Genomic DNA, 24,922 nt, shown 5'->3' on the forward strand with positions numbered 1-24,922 from the left:
TTTCGCCTGCCAAATCAGTTCTGTTATACTCACAGACCTTATTTTAACAGTTTTGTGAACTTGTGTTTTCTATCCAAATCTATTACATCCATATCCTTCAGTAGAAGGCAGTTTAATTTGGGAATGCTTTTCATCCATAATTCCAAATGCTGCCCCCTACCCTTGAAGTTCTTAGGGCTGCAATCCCATTAATGGGATATGACAACAGCCAGTGAAAGTGCAGGGCGCCAAATTCAAAACAACAGAAATCTCATAATTAAAATTCCTCAAACATACATGTATCTTATACCGTTTTAAAGGTTGTTGTTTTTTTGCACCAGTGTCCGATTTCAAATAGGCTTTACAGCGAAAGCACCACAAATTATTATGTTAGGTCACCACCAAGCCACAGAAAAACACAACCATTTTTCCAGCCAAAGAGAGGAGTCACAAAAGCACAAAAAGATAAAATGAATCACTAACCTTTGATGATCTTCATCAGATGACACTCATAGGACTTCATGTTACACAATACATGTATGTTTTGTTTGTTAAAGTTCTGTGACTAGGTACTGACCTAACATAATCGTTTGGTGTGCTTTCGTCGTAAAGCCTTTTTGAAATCGGACACTGTGGCTGGAATTACAACAAGTTTATTTTTAAAATGGTGTGAAATACTTGTATGTTTGAGGAATTTTAATTGTGGGATGTCTGTTGTTTTGAATTTGGCACCCTGCACTTTCACTGGCCCGAATATCCCAGAGAGGTTAAGATGCATCCCTGTGCGTTTTTCTCCCACTGCCTCAATGCCATGAAGAGGAACTACGTTGTGGGGAATCTGGAGGTTCTCGCGGTGAAGATGACATTGGAGGAATGGAGGCACTGGCTAAAAGGGGTGGAACATCCATTAATTGTGTGGACTGACCACAAAAACCTGGAATATCTCTGCACCGCAAGCTCCTCAAGTTACGGCTGATATTCTCCATCCACTGCCTGTCCCTCACCATCCCTGGTCCCATATATCCCTGGATTTTGTCACAAGCCTCCCCCATCTGAGGGTAACACTGCCATCCTGACGGTGCTCGAACGGTTTTACAAAGCTGCCCACTTCATTCCTCTCCCCAAACTACCCTCGGCCAAGGAGACAGCCTAGCTTATGGGGCAGCACGTCTTCCGGATCCACGGACTCCCGGTGGACATGGTCTCCGACCGGGGTCCGCAGTTCTTTTCCCAGTTCTGGAAGGTGTTCTGCACGCTTACTGGGTCATCGGCCAGCCTGCCCTCTGGATTCTACCCCTAGTCCAAAGGCCAGTTGGAGCGAGCCAACCAGGACTTAGAGCCGACTCTTCACTGCCTAGTCTCCACCAAACCTACCATCTGGAGTCAGTAACTGGTATGGGTTGAGTACACCCGCAACACCCTTCTTTGCTCTGCCACGGGTCTTTCGTCCTTCGAGTGTTCCTTGGGATATCAGCCAGCGCTCTTCCCCGAGAAAGAGGAGGAAGTCAGCAATCCCTCTGACCAGATGCCATCCGTCACTGTTGCCGTACCTGGAAGAGAGCCCGGACCGCTCTGTTGAAGACCACTTCCATGTATAGGTGACAAGCGGATCGCCACCGGACCCCTGCTCCATGCTATCGGCTCGGGCAGATGGTATGACTCCTGTAAACTTTCCCCCTGTTTCATCAGCACATTCCCCATCTCTAGAGTTATTAACCCCACTGCTGTTTGTCTTTTGTTACACCATACCCTCCGTATTCACCCTACTTTCCATGTGTTTAGGATTAAGTCCATGTCTCACAGCCCTTTGTCTTCTGTTTCCAGGCCCATGCCTCCTCCTTGTGTCATCGGTGGCCATTCAGCGTACACAGTTTTGACTCCACCTGAGTGTTCAACCATGGGGCAGGGGTTTCCAGGACCAGGTTGACTGGGAGGGTTATGGCCTGGAGAAGAGGTGCTGGGTCCCTGCTAGAGACATCCTGGACCTAGGCCTCATCACCGAGTTCCACCGCCGGCACCCTGGTCAACAAAGGTATGCATCCAGGTAGAACGCCAGGTGACGCCCCTAGAGGGGGGGGGGGGACTGTCACACCCTGATCTGTTTCACCTGTCTTTGTGATTGTCTCCACCCCCCTCCAGGTGTAGCCCACCTTCTCCATTATCAGCTGTGTATTTATACCTGTGTTATCGGTTTGTCTGTTGCCAGCTAGTCAAGTCAACCAGAGTTTTTGGTCTCAGCTCCTGCTTTTCCCAGTATCTCTTTTTCTCGCCCTCCTGGTTTTGACCCTTGCCTGTCCTGACTCGGAGGCCGCCTGCCTGACCACTCTGCCTGCCCGTGAGCCTGTCTGCTGACCTTTGCCCCACCTCTGGATTATTGAACTCTGCCTAACCTGACCCTGGACCTGCCTGCCATCCGATACCGTTGCCCCACCTCTGGTTTACTAACCTCTGCCTGCCTTAACCTGTCTATTGCCTGCCCCTGTTGGATTATTAAACCATTGTTAATTCTACCTGTCTGCACCTGGGTCTTACCTTCTTACCTGATAATATATGTAAATGGATGTTGACTGCAAAATGGCAAAATGAGTTGTTGGTGTATAATGGTGAATGGAAGATAGGCAGCGTCAAGTGAGGCGTTACTCAAAATTACAAACAACAAAAGCAAAAGAAACCTGAGAAATTCAATACATTTAGTTGTTATTCAATTGATTGCTCATGTGCAGACTCGTCACACTCAATGTAAAGCTTTAGAAAATACAATCTCAGTTGTTATTCTGAGTGCTTTCACCTTGGTTGTAAATAAAAAATATATGGCATATTGACAGGTAAACCCTTTTAATTCATATTTTATGATAATTATGTAAAGTAAACATTGAGAATGAGGGCAGCATTAGTGGTCCACATCATAAATATATTCATAATTTCTGTAGGTAGTGATGCATCTCTTTCCCTTTTCCCATCCCATGTAAATACTCTTAATATTATTAATTGTTTATAGTTCTTTGACAGAAATGTCCCCACAGTTAGTGACCTACCTGTTGTGTAACAAAACCCCATCAACCACTGGCCTTGTCTCTCTGATCATTGTATTTGCACCTGAAAGTGGCAGAATCCCCACTATGCAGTTTTTTTGTGTGCATGCTTCATTTTGCACATAAACATGGAACGTCACTGCCCTTTTTAAAAAGAGTTTTCAACAGGTTTACAATACATAACATCTCTCTCAAATTAAAAAAATAGTTTTAATTGACTCTACACAATACCAAAAACACTGCTCTTTCCCAGGTAGTGTATAGCTCTCTTAACATGCCCTTTCCAGATCCAACCATTCTTGTTGTCCGCTTCATTACCATTTTGTCTTCCTGTCCAGACTTCCCACAGTAAGTAGAGTTATCATCACTGAGGTCTCTCTGCGTGATACTTCCTGTGTCTATACCTCCCATTCCTTTCCTTTGCCATGTTGATGCATGCATTGTGCTTGTTGGTCTGCAAGTGGTTCCAGTACTTGATCAGTTCGTTGGGCTGGAACTGGTGGGAGGTGATGAGGTGGCTGTACTTACAGCTGGAGTAGGACACCCTCCAGTGGTTGAAGAGGAACTCGTTGGGCGGCGGCGTGGGGTCAATGCGGAGCTTGGCCAGGCATATGCCCACGTAAACGTCCTCCAGATGCAGCCTCCGTATGCTCAGAGACGCCTGATAGATCCTCTCCGCCATGTCCCCAGATAACACATACCCGGTTCCCGAGCAGAAGATGGGGTACCTCTCGCTAGGGTACAGCTCTGGAGGCATGTACCACTTGCTGTCCTTGTTGCGGTTGGGTGCGTAGCCCCTCATCAGATAGCCAGTGAAGTAGCTCTGTCTGGGTGGGAGCTCGGGCTTCAGCAGCTTCTGGATGAGATACTCCGTGTTAACAAACATGTCACTGTCTGTCTTCATGACATAGTGCGCCTGCGGGCAATGGGTGGCCACCCAGTTCATGCCCATCAGGGTTTTGATGGTGAGGTTGTAGTATGTGTCCTGATAGTCCTGCTGGATGATGTCATGGTGAACCCAGCTCTCCTCCTCAATAGCGGTCTGGGTGTACCTGTCCGAGCTCCGCCCTAGACCCAGCAGGAAGAGTCGGACGAAACCTAGACCCATGGCCACACTCTCGTTGCTCCACGTCTGCCGGATAGCGTTCCTGGCATCTACCTGGCCTGGCTCTGCAGCAATCAGCAGCACCAAGAACGGGGTACTGTCCCTGCACTTGAAGGGCTCATTGAGGATGTAGCGGTAGGGCTGGGAATTGAGCCTCCCTCCCACGCCCATCTCCTGCTGTAAACTGTTGTTGGCGCTCATCGAGTTCTCTAGTCCTGTTACACCCACCATGGCTTCCCCTCCACCGCCACCCTCAGCCTGCTGGGAGCTGAGGTTAAGCTGTGGCTTTGGAGGCACATAGCCTGTCTCCCGCCACAGGTTCCGCAGACTCAAGCTCTGATTTGCCTCGGTCTTGGCCGTGCGGAAGCCCCTAACGGTGTAGGTCAGGGGGTTGTCACGGGGCCCGGTCCGGCCTGGCAGCCAGTCCTGGTGGCTGAAGAAGAGGAAGAGAGTGAAGAGGAGGGCCAGGGACAGGAGACCTGCCATGTGGGTCCGGAAGAGCGAGCGCTTCATGGTCCAGGTCATCTTCATGGGGCAGCAGTGCCGCCGTCTCCACTGCATGGTGGATCAGCAGGCAGGGGGAGCAGGGGGCTGCAGCTGCTCTGGATGGCGTGGCGGTGGTCACATTCGATCACGTCAAACATGTGTTTGCCAACAGCCAGAGGGTTATCTGAGCTGGCAGATGGGTGGGAGTGAGCCCCCTGGCGGACCTACAAGGCGCCCTGGAAGGGGTTGCTTGATGCCCCACACAGAGCTAGGAGGGAGATGGTTGAGCCCCCTCACCGAGCTATTCTTGCATCCCCTGGCAGAGCTAGGAGGGTGCTGACTCTGTGACCACGGAGGCCGGTCCCAGGCTCTTCACTGGCTCTGCAGACACACCAAGGATCATGCTCCAGGTACGGGCTCCTTCAGATCAGAGACTGGAGTCGCCTTCTTAGTGGATCTCCTCTCTTATCTGGGAAGACAGAACAGAGAAACAGGCTTGGCAAATGCTCAGAAATGTGCCTACTACTGTAGAATTGTATGGCGTTGAGCCATACGTATGTCAACTGTTGAAATTGTATAGATTTTACTATATCCCCATGAAGAGGAGCAAAGCTTATTTAAAATTATTGTTTCTTTGCATTTTATTCTTAGTGGCAGATGATCAAAGTAATTCAGAATGACTCATCTATTCAAATATGAAACCCCTCTGCTGCACTGCATGAGTAATGTATAGTCAAAGAAATAGAATCCAATAGAATGGATTCTATGTGTACAGTATAATGTTACCCATTCACCATGGTAAATACCTCTTGCAGTTTATATTTGCACTTTCCATGAGGTCAGCAAAACCTGACACTCATCTCCACTGGCCTTAAATGTCTGCATCGTAAACGGTCCGTCTGTGGTGGATTGTTAATAATGGGGAATTGAGATGGAGTGAAGAGTGTGAGTTCTTACGTCTGGATGATGGCTGCCATGGGTGATAGGGTGTAGGTGCTAGTGGGGAAGGGAGACAGGGCATGTGTGTCCGTGCATTCATACTCACGTGCATGTGTGTGAGTGTTGTAACTATTTATGGTACAATATATATGTATTAGGGAGCTGTGGAGGTGATATTGCACACATCCATGAGCATGTCAGTGTGGATGTATACCAGCAGGGGACTTCTGAGAATTTTATATCAGTTGTGTTTTGCTTTATTGTCTACTTCCTGGTATGCACATAGTACAAATTGCATGGTAAAACAGTCATTTAAACAACCAGTGCCATGTTCCAGTCGGCATCAATTAGTTCTCTATTATGAGGAATTGTTTGAAGAAGCAACTACATTGTTATTACATCATTTTGCAATAACTAGGTAACCAACAGTTGAGCAGGACTGTGAAACAAAGCATAGCTGTATGTATGAAAACTCCAGAGAGCTAGACTAGCATTAAAACCAGGTCAACATCAACTTCAGTAACCTACCTCTCCTCTCCAGTTCAAGTGCACACAGTATGTGTGGTCTCACTTCAATAGATTAGGCTGCCTACATGGGCGGACAATTACGTCACAGTTAATTTTCACCATAAAAATGCACCTTTATAATAAAAGCATTACATGCATAATCACATTTGTGGTCACTTTTGAGAATGGTGTTTTTCTGCTAATGGAACATTCCAGCCTTGCTGAAGCCCCGCAGATCATCACTGATTGTTACGAATCCCTTTTGGCCCGACAGTCTAGGGGGGATGGTAACGAGACCCGTAACAGTCTAGGGGGGATGGTAACGAGACCCGTAACAGTCTAGGGGGGATGGTAACGAGACCCGTAACATAACTCATGCAAATTATAATAGTGAAAAAGTAAGAGTGAGAACAAAATAACCACAGACAACTAAATTACTGTCAAACACTCATGGTTTATTTGAAAACACACGGTAATGGGGGAGCAGGAAAAGGGGCTGAGCTGGACCCAAGGAAAGAAATAATAAGTATCCAAAAACACCCCTAAGCTAGACTAGCTTACTTCACCAACAGCTAAATAACCAAAAATACAGTGGGTGGTCCGCCCAGTTCTAACTAGTGTTTTTATACAAAGTATTCCTACAGGTAATGTGGCATACATTACCTGTAGGAATACTTTGTATAAAAACACTAGTTAGAACTGGGCGGACCACCCACTGTATTTTTGGGAGACTTATCTTGGTACCCCGCTTTCCCACCGTCAAAAAAACAACATAACAAAACCAATACTCACAGGTGGGAACAAAGTGACATGTAGTTGCAAAAACCCAACAAGAGATCTACAGACAGATGGCATTGACAGAGAGATTAAGCTCTAGAGCAAACAACAGACAGGGTTTTAAAACCAAGGGAAAGGGAATGTGATAGGGTAATGGAAACAGGAGGAGGTGTGTCTTCTGATTAGGGACTGATTGGGGAATGATGATTGCCACCTGTGAGGAGGAGAGAAAATAAACACACACACAGGATACACACACACACAGGATACCTGTATCTGTAACACCGATCCTCCGCCAAATTTCACAGTGGGTGTGAGACCTGGAGAGGCCTACAAGCCACAGTGTCTCGCACACACTGTGAAATTTGTGTACAGTCATGGCCACAAGTTTTGAGAATAACACAAATCTACATTTTCACAAAGTCTGATGCCTCAGTTTGTATGATGCCAATTTGCATATACTCCAGAATGTTATGAAGAGTGATCAGATGAATAGCAATGAATCCCTCTTTGCCATGCAAATGAACTGAATCCCTGTAACGGTTTTCTTCTGGGGAAAGAGAAGCGGCCAAAATGCAGCGTGGTGGTTATTCATGTTTTTAATAAAGACAACTATACATGAACAGACTAAACAAAACAAGAAAAGTGAAAACCTAAACAGTCCTATCTGGGCTGAGGGGCTCTGGCGCCTCTGGGCTGAGGGGCTCTGGCGCCTCTGGGCTGAGGGGCTCTCTCTAGCAGCGCCGGACAGGCAGGAGACTCCGGCAGCAGTGCCGGACAGGCGGGAGACTCCGGCAGCAGCGCAGGACAGGCGGGAGACTCCGGCAGCAGCGCCGGACAGGCGGGAGACTCCGGCAGCAGCGCCGGACAGGCGGGAGACTCTGGCAGCAGCGCCGGACAGGCGGGAGACTCCGGCAGCAGCGCCGGACAGGCGGGAGACTCCGGCAGCAGCGCCGGACAGGCGGGAGACTCCGGCAGCACTGGAGAGGAGGAAGGCTCTGGTAGCGCCGGAGAGACAGCCTGGTGCGGTGGGCTGCCACCGGAGGGCTGGTGCGTGGAGGTGGTGACGGATAGACCGGACCGTGCAGGCGCACTGGAGCTCTTGAGCACCGAGCCTGCCCAACCTTACCCGGTTGAATGGTCCCGGTCGCCCTGCCAGTGCAGCGAGGTGGAATAGCCCGCACTGGGCTATGCAGGCGAACCGGGGACACTGTGCGCAAGGCTGGTGCCATGTAAGCCGGCCCAATGAGACGCACTGGAGACCAGATGCGTAGAGCCGGCTTCATGGCACTTGGCTCGATGCCCACTTTAGCCCGGCTGATACGCGGAGCTGGAATGTACCGCACCGGGCTATGCACCCACACTGGGGACACCGTGCGCTTCACAGCATAACACGGTGCCTGCCCGGTCTCTCCAGCCCCCCGGTAAGCACAGGAAGTTGGCGCAGGTCTCCTACCGGGCTTCGCCACACTTCCTGTGTTCCCCCCTCCAAGACATTTTTGGGGCTGACTCTCGGGCTTCCTTGCCAGCCGTGTTCCCTCATATCGCCGGCTCCTCTCTCCGGCTGCCTCTGCTCTCCTAGCTGCCTCCACCTGTTCCCATGGAAGGTGATCCTTTCCCGCCAGGATCTCCTCCCAGGTGTAGCAACCCTTGCCGTCCAATACATCGTCCCATGTCCATTCCTCTTTGCGCCGCTGTTGCTGTTGCCCGTTACCACGCCGCTTGGTCCTGTTGTGGTGGGTGATTCTGTAACGGTTTTCTTCTGGGGAAAGAGAAGCGGACCAAACTGCAGCGTGGTGGTTATTCATGTTTTTAATAAAGACAACTATACATGAACAGACTAAACAAAACAAGAAAAGTGAAAACCTAAAAAGTCCTATCTGGGCTGAAGAGCTCCCGCCCCTCTGTCCCGAGCTGCCGCCCCTCTGTCCCGTGCTGCCAACCCTCTGTCCCGAGCTGCCAACCCTCTGTCCCGAGCTGCCCCTCAGTCCAGTGGGGTCATTAAGTAGGGTCGCCGTGGCTAGGAGGCCACGGAAGCGGACAAGGTGGGGGACTAAGACTACGGTGAAGTGGGGGCCACGTCCAGCACCAGAGCCGCCACCGCGGACAGATGCCCACCCAGACCCTCCCCAATAGGTTCAGGTTTTGCGGCCGGAGTCCGCACCTTGGGTGCACCCTGACCATAGTTTGCTTTGTATGTTCCTGTCTCTGTGTTTTGCACCAGATAGGGCTGTTTTTGGTTTTCCACGTTTATTGTTTTTATTCGTTTATTCATGTCTAGTGTCTTTATTAAAAAACATGAATAACCACCACGCTGCGTTTTGGTCCGCCTCTCCTTCACCTAAAGAAAACCGTTACAATCCCCCAAAAACATTTCTACTGCATTTCAGCCCTGCCACATACGGACCAGCTGACATCATGTCAGTGATTCTCTGTTAGCACAGGTGTGAGTGTTGACGAGGACAAGGCTGGAGATCACTCTGTCATGCTGATTGAGTTCGAATAACAGACTGGAAGCTTCGACAGGAGGGCGGTGCTTGGAATCATTGTTCTTCCTCTGTCAACCATGGTTACCTGCAAGGAAACACGTGCCGTCATCATTGCTGTGCACAAAAAGGGCTTCACAGGCAAGGATATTGCTGCCAGTAAGATTGCACCTAAATCAACCAATTATCTGATCATCAAGAACTTCAAGGAGAGCGGTTCAATTGTTGTGATGAAGGCTTCAGGGTGCCCAAGAAAGTCCAGCAAGCACCAGGAACGTCTCCTAAAGTTGACTCAGCTGCGGGATCAGGGTACCACCAGTATAGAGCTTGTTCAGGAACGGCAGCAGGCAGGTGTGAGTGCATCTGCACGCACAGTGAGGCGAAGACTTCTGGAGGATGGCCCGGTGTCAAGAAGGGCAGCAAAGAAGCCACTTCTCTCCAGGAAAAACATCAGGGACAGATTCTGCAAAAGGTACAGGGATTGGACTGCTGAGGACTGGGGAAAAGTCATTTTCTCTGATGAATCCCCTTTCCAATTGTTTGGGGCATCCGGAACAAAGCTTGTCCGGACAAGACAAGGTGAGCGCTACCATCAGTCCTGTGTCATGCCAACAGTAATGCACCTTGAGACCATTCATGTGTGGGGTTGCTTCTCAGCCAAGGGAGTGGGCTCACTCACATTTTGCGTAAGAACACAGCCATAAATCAAGAATGAGAGCAACTTCTCCCAACCATCCAGGAACAGTTTGGTGACAAACAATGCCAGCATGATGGAGCACCTTGGCATAAGGTAAAAGTGATAACTAAGTGGCTTGGGGAACAAAACATCTATATTTTCGGTCCATTGCCAGGAAACTCCCCCGACCTTAATCCCATTGAGAACTTGTGGTCAAACCTCAAGAGGCGGGTGGACAAACAAAACCCCACAAATTCTGACAAACTCCAAGCATTGATTATGCAAGAATGGGCTGCCATCATGTGGTCCAGAAGTTAATTGAAAGCATGCCAGGGTGGATTGCAGAGGTCTTGAAAAAGAAGGGTCAACACTGCAAATATTGACTCGTTGCATCAACTTCATGTAATTGTCAATAAAATCCTTTGACACTTATGAAATCCTTGTAATTATACATAATTATTCCATAGCAACATCTGACAAAAATATCTAAAGACACTGAAGCAGCAAACTTTGTTAAAATTAATATTAGTATGTATGTTCAAATAAAATTTGACGAAAATGGAATAAAAGGGTCCGATCCTTAACAGCCTTCAGCTGTGGGGACTTGCTTCCATTCAGCCACAAGAGCATTCGTGAAGTCGTCACTGATGTTGGGAGATTAAGTCTGGCTCACAGTCGGCATTCCAATTCATCCCAAAGGTGTTTGATGGGGTTGAGGTCAGGGCTCTGTGCAGGCCAGTCAAGTTCCTCCACACTGATCTGTGGGGACTTGCTTCTATTCAGACACAAGGGCATTAGTGAAGTCGGCACTGATGTTGGGAGATTAAGCCTGGCTCGCAGTCGGCATTCCAATTCATCCCAAAGTGTTTGATGGGGTTGAAGTTGCTCCACAATGATCTCGGCAAACCATTTCTGTATGGACCTCGCTTTGTGCACGGGGGCATTGTGATGCTGAAACAGGGAAGGGCCTTCCCCAAACTGTTCCCACAAAGTTGGAAGCACAGAATCGTCTAGAATGCCTATGTATGCTCTTAACGCTAAAGGGCCTAGCCAGACCATGAAGAACAGCCACAGACCATTCCTCCTCCACCAAACTTTACAGTTGACAAAATGCATTCGGGCAGGTAGCACTCTACTGGTATCTGCCAAACTCAGATTTGTCCATACAGCTGCCAGATGGTGAAGCGTGATTCATCATTCCAGAGAACATGTTTCCACTGCTCCAATGGCGGAGAGCTTTACACTACTCCAGCCAATGCTTGGCATTGCGCATGGTGATCTTAGGCTTGTGTGCGGCTGCTCGGCCATGGATACCCATTTTCTTATGCTTCACAACGAATAGTTGTTGTGCTGAAGTTGTTTCCAGAGGCAGTTTTGAACTCTGTAGTGAGTGTTACAACCGAGGACTGATGACTTGGCGGTCCTGCTCGGTGAGCTTGTGTGGCCTACTACTTTGCGGCTGAGCTGTTGTTGCTCCTAGACGTTTCCACTTCACAAAAACAGCACTTATATTTGACCGGGGCAGCTAGCAGGGCAGACATTTGATGAACTGACTTGTTGGAAAGGTGGCATCCTATGACGGTGCCACGTTGAAAATCACTGAGATCTTCAGTAAGGCCATTCTACTGCCAATGTTATCTACTTGCCAGTGTTTTCCTATGGAGATTGCATGGCTGGGTGCTTGATTCTCTACACCTGTCAGCAATGGGTGTGGCTGAAATAGTCGAATCAAATCCAAGTTTATTTATCACGTGCGCCGAATACAACAGGTATTCTTACAGTGAAATGCTTACTTACAGGCTCTAACCAATAATGCAAAAAAAGGTGTTAGGTGAACAATAGGTAAGTAAAGAAATTAAACAACTGTAAAAAGACAGGCTTTTTTCAATAGCGAGGCTATAAAAGTAGCGAGGCTACATACAGACATCAGTTAGTCAGGCTGATTGAGGTAGTATGTACATGTAGATATGGTTAAATTGACTATGCATATATAATGAACAGAGAGTAGTAGTAGCGTAAAAGAAGGGTTGGCGGGTGGAATCCACTACTTAGAAGGGGTTTCCACATACTTTTGTATATATAGTGTATAACATAACAGGAAAATAAAGCATTTGTCTGGTACTAGTACTGTATGTAAACTCCTTAGGGCTTGTGGGCTGGTGATGATGGAGGTAGATTGGAATGGTAGGGGGGCTTCTTGCATATCATCAGCCGGGTTTAATGCCAGGGGCGGAAGTATAAATGGCAGGTTTGCACAACATGACGCTGGCTAACGCTACTCTGCGCCACTCTGGTGAGCCTGTGTCATCAGCCCCCCGCCGCTCCATGCCTCACCAGCCGGGACGGAGATTCATCTGTCAAAGGAAATTTCAGGCTCCAGCAAGCAGTATTGCAGGAGCCTCAGCCAGCCACCGGCGATATCAGCCTTCATCCACCATTCACCTTGCACCTCCAGCTTATCAATACCTCGCCTGCCTGCCTCTCTGCCTGCATGGAGTGAAGCCACCCTGCCAGCTCTCGCTCTCTGAGTACACACACATACACAGGCATTCACACACACACACAAACATGCTGCCAGATATTGGCAGGCTGAGGGGCCTACGTTTCTTTCCATATAATTGAGACACAAACAGCTCAGTTCCTGAATTCTTCCGCCATTTCTTTCTGTCTTACTTTCAGTTTGTTTGTTTATTAGCATTGTGTTTGTTCATGTGTTATGATGTGTAATGCTATAAGTTAGTTAGAGGGAAAGTGTTTACTCATTTGTCACAACAACTGGATGGGAGCATGCTAACCTTTTGAGCTTAATGTGCTTACCTTGTGCAGGCAATTAGGGCAGAATGAGAGTGGCCAAGGCTGGCTTTGCTTTAAAGGTTAACACACTTTACATCAGAGCAAATCGAATGCCCGAAAGTTCCTGTTGTCGTCTATACATGGAATAATTATCAGGAGTCTAATACAGTATGCACACACGTGTGGGAGCACACACACATTCGCAGGAGAGGAGATGTTGACGTGTTGTTCAAATCAAATCAAATGTTATTGGTCACATATGTGTTTAGCAGATGTTATTGCGAGTAATATCTAACAATTTCACAACATATACCCAATACACACAAATCTAAGTAAGGAATGGAATAAATAATGTATAAATATATGGAGGAGCAATGTCAGAGCGGCATAGACTAAGATACAGTAGAATAGTATAGAATACAGTATATACATGTGAGATGAGTAATGCAAGATATGTAAACATTATTCAATTGACTTGTGTTTAATTTATTAAAGTGGCCAGTGATTTAAAGTCTATGCATAAGGCACTCACAACGCCTGTAATGTCCTAGTGATGGATATTTAACAGTCTGATGGCCTTGAGATAGAAGCTGTTATTCAGTCCCAGCTTTGATGCACCTGTACTGACCTCACCTTCTGGATGAAAGCGGAGTGAACAGGCAGTGGCTCGGTGGTTGTTGTCCTTGATTATCTTTTTGGCCTTCCTGTGACATCGGGTGCTGAAGGTGTCCTGAAGGGCAGGTAGTTTGCCCCCGGTGATGTGTTGTGCAGACCGCAATACCCTCTGGAGAGCCCAGCGGTTGTGGGAGGTGCAGTTGCTGTACCAGGCGGTGATACAGCCCGACAGGATGCTCTGAATTGAGCATTTGTTAAAGTTTGTGTGGGTTTTAGGTGACAAGCCACATTTCTTCAGCCTCCTGAGCTTGAAGAGAAGCTGTTGCACCTTCTTCACCACACTGTCTGTGTGGGTGGACAATTTCTTTGATGTGTACGCCGAGGAACTTAAAACTGTACACCTTCTCCACTGCTGTCCCGTCGATGTGGATAGGGGGATGTTCCCTCTGCTGTTCCCTGAAGTCCACGATCATCTCCTGTGTTTAGTTGACGTTGAGTGAGAGGTTATTTTCCTGGCACCACACCCCCAGAGCCCTCACCTCCTCCCTGTAGACTGTCTCGTCGTCGTTGTTGGTAATCAAGCCAACCGCTGTTGTGTGATCTGCCAACTTGATGATTGAGTTGGAGGTGTGCATGACCACGCAGTCATGGGTGAACATGATTGAGTTGGAGGTGTGCATGACCACGCAGTCATGGGTGAACAGGGAGTACAGGAGGGGGCTAAATAAGCACCCTTGTGGGGCCCCAGTGTTGAGGATCAGCGCAGCGAAGCGTTGTTTCCTACCTTCACCACCTGGGTGCAGATTGTTAGGAATACATAGGTATTCCTCTTGTCAAAATGGGATAGGGCAGTGTGCAATGTGATGGCGATTGCATCGTCTGTGGACCTATTGGGGCGGTAAACAAATTGAAGTGGGTCTAGGGTGACAGGGTGACAGATGGAGGTGATATGGTCCTTGACTAGTCTCTCAAAGCACTTCATGATGATAGTCATTTAGTTCAGTTACCTTTGCATTCTTGGGTACAGGAACAGTCTGCTGTCCCCATGTGGGGACAGCAGACTGGGATAGGGAGAGATTGAATATGTCCGTAAACACACCAGCCAGCTGGTCTGCGCATGCTCTGAGGACGTGGCTAGGGATGCCATCTGGGCCGGCATCCCTGCAATGGTTAACACGTTTAAATGTCTTACTCACTTCGGCCACGGAGAAGGAGAGTCCACAGTCCTTGGTAGCGGGCCACATCGTTGGCCCTGTGTTATCCTCAAAGTGGGCAAAGAACCTGTTAAGCTTGTCCGGAAGCAAGATGTCAGTGTCCGCGACGTGGCTGGTTAGCCTTTTGTAGTCTGTGATTGTCTGTAGACCCTGTCACATAGGTTTTAGGTCTGAGCCGTTGAATTGCGACTCCAATTTGTCTCTATACTGACGTTTTGGCTGTTTGAATGCTTTAATGAGGGAATAACTACACTGTTTGTATTCGGCCATATTCCCAGCCACCTTGCCATGGTTAAATGCGATGGTTCGCGCTTTCAATTTTGTGTGAATGCTGCCATCAGTCCACGGTTTCTGGTTAGGGTAGGTTATAATAGTCACAGTGGGTAGAACATCTCCTATACACTTCCTGATTACACTGTTGTCTAATCAAGTGAAATTTCACACCGTCTGATCAGGCATCAGGCAGGCATCTCTTTTGGTAGCGTTTCAGTGATTAGGCCGAATGTGGTGCTTCATTAATGTATTTCCTTGCCTCCCATCACTATCACACCAGCCAATTAGTTACAGTGGTGATAATTGAGGCCCCAGCAGTTCCACCTCAGTAAAAAATATCAAAGACTGCATGATAATATTTTAATCCAGCTAATTACTGATGTGTCTGAAATCACACCTAATGATAGACGCCATTAAATGGTGAAATCTAATAGAACACCAAGGCCCAAAATGTCCAAATGAAGAGTTTCTTTCCAAACCATTATATATCCATTTTCAGAAATGTTGGGAAATCAGCTATTATTGTTTAAAGAACTTATGAAAGAGATTGATGTGTTTTATCAGTATCTACAGTGCCTTGCAAAAGTATTCATCCCCCATGGGATTTTTCCAATTTTGTTGCATTACAACCTGTAATGTAATTTGATTTTTATTTGGATTTCATGTAATGTACATACACTACCGGTCAAAAGTATTTGGAACACCTACTCATTCAAGGGTTTTTCTTTATTTGTACTATTTTTTACATTGTATAATAATAGTGAAGACCTCAAAACTATAAAATAACACATATGGAATCATGTAGTAACCAAAAAAGTGATTAACAAATCTAAATATATTTTATATTTGAGATTCTTCAAATAGCCACCCTTTGCCTTGACAGCTTTGACAGCTTTGCACATTCTTGCCATTCTCTCAACCAGCTTAATGAAGTAGTCACCTGGAATGAATTTCAATTAAAAGGTGTGCCTTGTTAAAACTTCTTGTGACTCTCAAACCAGGATCCGGGAGCGTAATCATAGCCTCAAATGAATTAGCATAACGCAGCGGACATAAATACCCCTAGAAAATGTTCCTATTCATGAAAATCACAAATGAAATATATTGAGACACAGCTTAGCCTTTTGTTAATCAAACTGTCATCTCAGATTTTCAAAATATGCTTTACAGCCAACGCTAGACAAGCATTTGTGTACGTTTATCATGGCATAATGCTATGCTAGGCTCTGCTGGCAGCAGGCAACATTTTCACGAAAATAAGAAAAGCAATCAAATTAAATCATTTACCTTTGAAGAACTTCGGATGTTTTCACTCAGGAGACTCCCAGTTAGATAGCAAATGTTCCTTTTTTCCAAAAATATTATTTTTGTAGGCGAAATTAGTTCCCGTTTGTTTGTCACATTTGCGGTCACTACAACGCCAAACTTTTTTCAAAATTAGCTCCATAATATCGACAGAAACATGGCTAACATTGTTTAGAATCAATCCTCAAGGTGTTTTTAACATATCTATTCGATAATATATCCGTCGACAAAATTGGTTTCTCATAAGAAGTGATTGGAAAAATGGCTACCTCAGTACTTTACGCAAGATTTTCTGCGGGAGACATCATGTGACCACTTGCTAAATGTGGTCCCTTACGGCTATTCTTCAACATAAATGCGTAAAAAGACGTCACAATGCTGTAGACACCTTGGGGAATACGTAGAAAATAAGCTCATTCACAGCCATATAAGGAGTAGAAAGTAAGCTCATACGTAGAAAGTAAGCTCATTCGTAGCTCATTCACAGCCATATAAGGAGTCATTGGCATGAGGCGGTTTCAAAAAATGCGGCACTTCCTGATTGGATTTTTATCTGGGTTTCGCCTGTAACATCAGTTCTGTTGCACTCACAGACAATATCTTTGCAGTTTTGGAAACGTCAGAGTGTTTTCTATCCAGCTGTCAATTATATGCATAGTCAAGCATCTTTTCATGACAAAATATCTTGTTTAAAACGGGAACGTTTTTTATCCAAAAATTTAAATACTGCCCCCTAGTCGTAAAAGGTTAAAAGATAATTTGTGGAATTTCTTTCCTTCTTAATCCATTTGAGCCAATCAGTTGTATTGTGACAAGGTAGTGGTGGTGTACAGAAGATGTCCCTATTTGGTAAAAGACCAAGTCCATATTATGGCAAGAACAACTCAAGTAAGCAAAGAGAAACGACAATCCATCATTACTTTAAGACATGAAGGTCAGTCACTATGGAACATTTCAAGAACTTGGAAAGTTTCTTCAAGTGCAGTCACAAAAACCATCAAGCGCTATGATGAAACTGCCTCTCATGAGGACTGCCACATGAATGGAAGACCCAGAGTTACATCTGCTGCAGAGGATAGGTTCATTAGAGTTATCTGCCTCAGAAATTGCAGCCAAAATAAGTGCTTCACAGAGTTTAATTAACAGACATTTCATCATCAACTGTTCAGAGGAGACTGTATGAATCAGATCTTCATGATCGAATTTCTGCAAAGAAACCAATACTAAAGGACATCGATAATAAGAAGAGACTTGCTTGGGCCAAGAAACACGAGCAATGGACATTAGAACGGTGGAAATGTGTTTTGGAAATAAACTCTTCAAATGTTTTTTTTTGTGACAGTCAAACCGAGTTTAAAGATTAATATTGTGTACGTTTTTCATCCTATTAAAGTCCATAGTCTAATATGTTGACCGTCAGTTATTATAAATGCGAGCCTTGTCAGAGTATCGATCGTTCTTTGTTTCATAGTTGCCATTGGCACTCTGTCAAATGCCGTCTGATATTCAATACTGAGCTGTGTGTGATGCTATATGTTTGTTTATTGAGGCCAAAACAAAGGTCTCTGGATAGTAATTGGGGGGGACTGGATTATTTGATGACACAAATGACCTTATGTATACCAGACAGATGCTGCTGAAATCCGACCAGCTGACAACTAACTGCATGTTGGGCTGAATGGGTCTAGAGAGGACATTGTGGTGCACACAATACATGTGATTGAATAAACCATTCAAGGTAGACTACTCTTCACACGTACCTCAACCATAACTGTGATATTTGTTTTGATAAAGCAATCTCACAAGTTTTCAATATGTTTACAGGTTATGACTGTAATACAATGCTATGGCTGTATTCCCCTACTGTTACAGCCAGACTCCGTGATGGTCAGTCTGAGGCCAAAGCATTAACTTAGAACTACCCCTCCCGGATCATCAACTGACTCTAATTAGCATAATGCAACGGACAAAAAGTATTACTAGAAAATATTATTATTCATGAAATCACAAGTGAAATATAGTGAAACACAGCGTAGGCTTTTGTTAATCACCTTGTCATCTCAGATTTAGAAATTATGCTTTACAGCCAAAGCAAGACAAGTATTTGTGTAAGTTTATCGATAGCCTAGCATAGCATTATGTGCAGCTAGCAGTAGGCAACTTGGTCACGAAAATCAGAAAAGCAATCAAATTAAATTGTTTACCTTTGATGAGCTTCAGATGTTTTCACTCACGAGACTCCCAGTTAGACAGCAAATGTTATTTTGTCCCATAAAGATTATTTTTATAGCCGAAATACCTCCGATTGTACTTCACGTTTGGTTGAGAAATCCACCGGAAACTGCGGTCACGACAACGCCGAAAAATATTCCAAATTAGATCCATAATATCGACAGAAACATGGCAAACGTTTTTTATAATCAATCCTCAAGGTGTTTTTCAAATATCTATTTGATAATATATCAACTGGGACAGGTGGCTTCTTAGTAGGAAAGAGAGAAACAATGGCCGCATTTGTCTATTACGCACAAATCACTCAGAGCCACCAGCTGATCACTGACACAATGTTGTCGTTCAGGCCCATTTTTCAAAAATAAAAGCCTGAAACTATGTATTGTGACACAAGAAACATTAGGGAAGCCATAGAAAAAGGAATCTGGTTGATATCCCATTCACTGCTCAATAGGGACGCATAGGAACGCAGAGCTTTCTAAATAAGAGTTCCTCCCTGATTGGATTTTTCTCAGGCTTTCGCCTGCAATATCAGTTCTGTTATACTCACAGACAATATTTTTACAGTTTTTGGAAACTTTAGAGTGTTTTCTATCCTAAGCTGTCAATTATATGCATATTCTAGCATCTTGTCCTGACAAAATAGCCCGTTTACTTTGGGAATGTTATTTTTCCAAAAATGAAAATAGTGCCCCCTAGTTTCAAGAGGTTTTAAGCAGTTATCACTCAACCCAACCCTCAGTCGGAACATGCCATTTTTTCTAAGAATAGCCTTTATGCTCTTTCCATCCAGTGCTGATGTCTGTGTGTGTGTGTGTGTGTGTGTGTGTGTGTGTGTGTGTGTGTGTGTGTGTGTGTGTGTGTGTGTGTGTGTGTGTGTGTGTGTGTGTGCTGCTGCTCCAGAACGGGTCTAAATGAATTGCTTAGTGTTCTGAAATTTCACACTGTACCTCTGACCCCATCGCTCTCACATCTAAAGGCATTTTAATCTGATGTTATGATTATAAATAACTTAGTGGCTTGTGTTGTTATTACCATCATCCTGAACAACATTTACAGCAATGTTCAAGTAGGCCTAGTGGAGACGTGAATATGAGTCTGATTGAATCTACTCAGAACTTTACTTTGTATTCTTACATTCTGTCCTCTGTGGGTTGACTTCTTAGTTTTCTGGGTTTTTTCAAACATGGGGAATGTACTGGGAATTGCATGCTATTGTGCTTCATTCAGAGCGAGTATATTAATTGTATATTGGTTTCTGGTAAACGTACACCTTCACTCCTCTTTCTTTCTTGCTTTCTCATTCTCTCTGTTCAATCGTGGCTTGTTTGTTCTGTGTCTATCTGGATAATCTTGAGTACAAGCAGGAAAGGCAGGCCTTGAGAAAATGTGTGTGTGGGCTAATGTTACTGGATTGACAGGGTGTTACTTTACTTCATCGCCTAGGCGCTGGTCAAATTTAGGCCAGGCCACCGGAGCCCCCCTGTACAGAAATCCATATCTGATGTACACACAGCCATATCTGATGCCTTTGAATCACATTCAGCCGTAGCAACTCAGAGGCATTTTCTGATACTGTATTAGTATTTATGAGATATACAGCAAACCCTCAGAATGGGTGCAGCTTAGTAAGAATAGTTTAATTAAATGAGAATAGGTGATCTTGGTTGATGATGCAGCTGCTGTTGGGTAATGTGTGTGTGTGTGTCAGAGATTTAATCACTGTATTAAGTTGTGTCTGTGTGTGTGTGTGTCATAGGTGAATTCACTATGTTGGGTTGTGTGTGTGTCATCTGTTAAGCTGCTGTGTTGGGTTTTGTGTGTGTGTTTGCAGGTTAATCTGCTGCAATAAATGATGACGTGCTTTGCAAATGAGATCCTTTTTAAGTTTCTTAGTAGAGGGGGAATGCTGCGAACCAGATGAAGAGCCAAACCTCATGCATTTTAAAGGAACATCTCAGCAATTAGCTATCCCTAAGCATCTGGGCCAGTGTGCCAATTTCCCCAGTCAGTGGGATGGACATGATGCATGGGATAGAGACAGTGTTAATTGAATTGGATCAATGAGATCTGCCCGGCGTGCCAGCATGAATCACTGGATCAGGCAGGTAATGGTTTTGAAAGGTCTGAGAGGGCTGTAAATGACAGAGCTGTGAGCCTGGCTATGCTGTGGGAAGAGGATATATTGATAGATGGATGCATAGATGGACAGCACATTTACTATTAGGATTTTAACACCTACAGTTTTCAATTGAATGCTTTCTTAGAAATGATATGTGACCATCTCAAATAGAATTAAACTAAAACTGTTTAAAGTGTTGACAAATTAACACCTCAAGATTGTTGGGTGTTGCAAATTCCGTCTGAAATTAATACTTTATTAGAGCTAATGCTGTTACACTTCCTCTGTGTTAGGGAATTAACACCTGTAGTGTTACGGTAACACATTTTGGGGTTTTGTTTTAACACTGTAGAGTGTAAAGCCTTATTTGCATATTTATTTCCCAGGGTGCCTTTGAAGGGAATTTTTTAGGGGTTCCTGTACCACCTGTGACTGTGTTTGCTAGTGACAGAGACAAGCCTGTTGCATTTGATGGCTTTCAGTCTTGTAGCCTTCACCAACTAAAGTTACATTATTTATGACAATACAAAACTTTTTGGGGACAATACCATACTTTGACAGCCTAGCTCTACCCTAGCACAGTGGCCTTAAACTCATGGTTTGTAGGCCACTTTGGCAAGTCACATTATGCTGGCTTGCAAAGTGTTATACCATTCTTATAGGATGTCTAACAATTGGAACTTTAAATCACCTGAAATCTGTTGTTAGAATGACAGCCAAGGTAGGGAAGAATGATAAATGAGACTTATCTAAACCGTCTAAACTGGAGAAACCAACTCAATAATTTGTGAAATAAGTTTAATAATTTACAGATTGGATTAGTTTAGGAATATCTGTTATTTAGTGTATTGTTACTTTGTGTAGTATAAGATCAATTATTCAATCAATGTCCACAAGAAACATACGTATATATATATATAGATAAAAAAATAACTATTCTAAAAAGCCACCTGCAGCAAAGCATGCTGGGAAATATAATAATGAGGCCTCTCCCATGTCTTTCACTCAGAGAGTTAATGATAATTAACTCAACGCAGTAAAGTATTCTACTGTGATTCAAATAACACTTCATTTATTCACCGCAGGTGGCGTCAATTTCAATGCCACTGATGTAAGCACCACTAGAATCAACACTCAGGTATAACACTCACAACACTTTTTACCTCAAACTGAGATTTTAACACCCACAAATGTTCTGTGAAGCGAGAGAGGAGGATGGGAGAGAGGAGAATGGAGTGTGGGGGGGGGGGGGGGTAAATTAATAATGAGGATTGGGGGAGGTTGAGTGCCAGAGCTGATGAAACATATAGTACTGTACCTCCTCCTGTGACTGGCAGACGGACTGTGTGATCACTGGTGCCGTCTGTCGACACACTCGGCACGCCAACACTGCTCCTCTCCTCAGAAATCTGGGGTAATGTCCACTTCCACCCTGTCTGCCTAATCACGCAACACACATCCACCTCGCCCGGGTCTGAATGTATTATCGTTGGTGTAACACTCATCCATTTGTCACAGTGTGTTCCACAGCCTGTGTCCTCTCCTCCTCTGCCTCACCAAGACTTCAGGTTTAGGGTTATTTCTCCCCTCTCTTTTCAATCCTTGTCTCAGCACTACACCTTTCCTATCTCTCCAACGGTCGCACCGGTTTCTCTCTTTCTCCTCCTGTCCCCACTTTCCTTATTGCAATGTGCCCGAAAATTAAACAGAAGCCGTCACTGTGCCATTTGTTTCCTCTTCACTGCTCTTTTATGCATCTGTTATCCTCAGCCTGCTCGGCTGAAGGAAAGGAAAGCAGTGCTGAGGGACGACAGAGCCGAGCTGTGGTGGAAGCGCTGCGGCTAGTCCCTCATGTTGCTAGGCAGTCTGACAGAGAGAGAGAGAGAAAAGAAAAGAGAAAAAACCCTCCACTCAGGGTTTCTGAGGATGGCTGCAGTAGAACATGATCCTGAATCTTGAGGAAAAAGCTCTCGTTCCTATTTTTCTTTCTCTCTCTCCCTCTCTCTGTCCAGCTCCTGTCCTCTCGGCTGGGCTCCGTTGTTCTGCAGCGGGAGGAAAAGTAGCAGCTGTAGCGTGGAAGCAGAGGCAGAGGCAGGCTGACAGACACTGCTACACTGACTGAGCTCTCAAACGTCACTGCATACTTAGCAGAGGGGGTCACACGTGATCCACGTGACCCGTTTTAGATTCACTCCGTTCCTCTACCCTCCTCCCCTCCTCACCTAAAGGGATTTAATTCTGTGTGGGCTTGATGGATGGACACATTCTTTTCCTCACACACACACCTTACAAATTGACAAGTTTATGAAACCCCCGTGTCTGATTCTTCATGAACAGTAACTCTCTGGTTCAGTAAAGTAGCATAATAGCTGATGAGAGCTATGTGATGCAGATGGGACGAACACTGTAAATATTGTAAGGTATCTCAGCGGCACGGGTGAGGGACTACATAATTAATAGGATACCTCTGGTTGACAGAACTGCTTTTGCAGCCATTAGCTCTGCTACTAGGCCAGGGCGAGAGTATATGTCAGTAGAAAGTAACGCTTAGTCTGTGATTGATTCACCCACAGCTGCCAGGTTACAGGCAGTGCCTTGGCACATTAATATCATGTGGCATTTATTAGATAGGTGACTTCCTGGACTCGTCTGGCCTGGCTGAACAAGGGAACAGCTAGCGTATCAAAATTAAAATTGTCATCATTAATTGTCAGCGTGGGGAGGAATACTCTCACACAGGTTCTCTCTCTCTCGCTTTATTTATCACTTGTGTCTTTCATATAAACCCTCACATGTTGTAGATTAGAAGACATGCCAACTCTGCAGAGGCTGTGGACATACACCAGCCTGCTGAGCATTCACATGCTGGTCATTTATTTGATTGAATGATTGATCTTGTTTGTTCATTAAAAAAAACATATGAAGCTGCCTCAATTACAATCAACATTGGCCTACATATTTAATGTGCATTATGCAGTATCTACAATTAGCAAGAGTTCTACAGTTAATGTAGATTGAAAAATGTTTTCATGCAGTTGAATTCTGAACTTATGCACTTCTGAGGGATTGTATGAAGAACCATAGATACAATAGCTTTTAGTAGTATTGAACTTATTTTTTTAGTGATATCATCCTGTGGAGCTCTGTTTAAGCCTTGTGCCTTGCTGTGTAGAAGTAGCAATATAGTGTTTAGTAACAGAAGGTTAAAGGAGGTGTGCTTTGGCTCAGTACAGACAATAAGGCTGCACACTCAATACATTTTTTTTGTGTCAGCTAGGGACCAAATGTTATAGCTAGTTCAAACATATCACAATATAGCTAGTTCACAAATAGACATCTGTTTTTTAAAGACTTTTTTCAGTCACAGCCATTCCTTTTCTGCGCAAAGCAATCAGTTCAAATACAAATAGCCCACACATTAGCATAACAAACTGAATGCACCTTACCATTTGAATAATGTCTAATTTCTATGCTTTCTGTCATAGCCCATTCTCCATATTTGTGAAGGCTGAAAAGAACTGTCCAGTGACAAAGTGAATAATACATTTTTTTTCTAGCTACCTATTTTTATTATACAGTACATTGACATTTTGCCCAATGTTATTTTACAATTGTCTTCTTTGTTTTAATTCTCTTCTTTCATCTCCATGCTAGGGCTTTTAGGAGGTGCAGTTGCAGATGAACTGGGAGTTATCCCCTGAATGCAGAAGCAATATCCTGTAGCAAAGCCTCAAGTATGGTGATGTCTCAGAATCTCTATGTCCTCAGATTTTTGCCTTACTGTAGATTCTTAACCAGAGACCGTACTAGAGCATTGCCACACAAGAGAAAACGTTTAAACATTCTCTAATATAGCCTAATCAATAAACCAATGTTTGTTTTGTGAAATAATACAGTGACTCTAGTGGGATAAAGTCTATTACAGTTAATTTTGTCTTGTTGTAATGTGTACACTGGGAGTCGGGAAGCAAGTACAGGGAGTGAATAATTTTATAAAGAAATAGAACGAAGTACAAAACAAGAAATACGAAAAGCGTACAGACATGAAACCCAAACAGAGTCAGTAACGCCTGGGGAAGAAACCAAAGGGAGTGACAGATATGAAAGGTAATCAAGAAGGTGATGAAATCCAGGTGAGACTGATGGGGCGCTGGTGCGCGTAATAATGGGCAACCTGGTGACCTAGAGCGCCGGACGGGGAGTATACGTGACAGTAGCCCCTCCTTGACCCGCATCTACAGCCAAAGGACACCGACTGGTCAGAGTGGTCACCTCTGCTGAGGCGCGGAAACCTGTCAAGCCGGATGAGGCGTGGGAGCCTGTCGAGCCAGCTAAGGCATGGAAGCCTAACGAGCTTGCTGGGGCATCCACGGTAGACTCG

General features: G+C 45.0%; 1 protein-coding gene across 1 annotated transcript; it reads right to left on the minus strand.

Annotated features, from left to right (window-relative positions):
* Window positions 1-2,655: 2,655 nt before the first annotated feature.
* Window positions 2,656-22,661, minus strand: LOC109898164 (beta-1,3-galactosyltransferase 2-like). The gene is made up of 2 exons (XM_020493004.2): window positions 21,860-22,661; window positions 2,656-5,071 (listed from the first exon to the last, which is right to left on the minus strand). The coding sequence occupies exon 2, from the start codon at window positions 4,675-4,677 to the stop codon at window positions 3,376-3,378; it is 1,302 nt and encodes a 433-aa protein (XP_020348593.1). The 5' UTR covers window positions 4,678-5,071; window positions 21,860-22,661; the 3' UTR covers window positions 2,656-3,375.
* Window positions 22,662-24,922: the final 2,261 nt, after the last annotated feature.

The sequence above is a fragment of the Oncorhynchus kisutch genome, linkage group LG10 (assembly GCF_002021735.2).
Source record: "Oncorhynchus kisutch isolate 150728-3 linkage group LG10, Okis_V2, whole genome shotgun sequence".
NCBI lineage: Eukaryota > Metazoa > Chordata > Actinopteri > Salmoniformes > Salmonidae > Oncorhynchus > Oncorhynchus kisutch.

Excerpts from the sequence above, each read along its gene's own strand:
- LOC109898164 (XM_020493004.2), bottom strand. The coding sequence starts at position 4,677 with ATGCAGTGGAGACGGCGGCACTGCTGCCCCATGAAGATGACCTGGACC.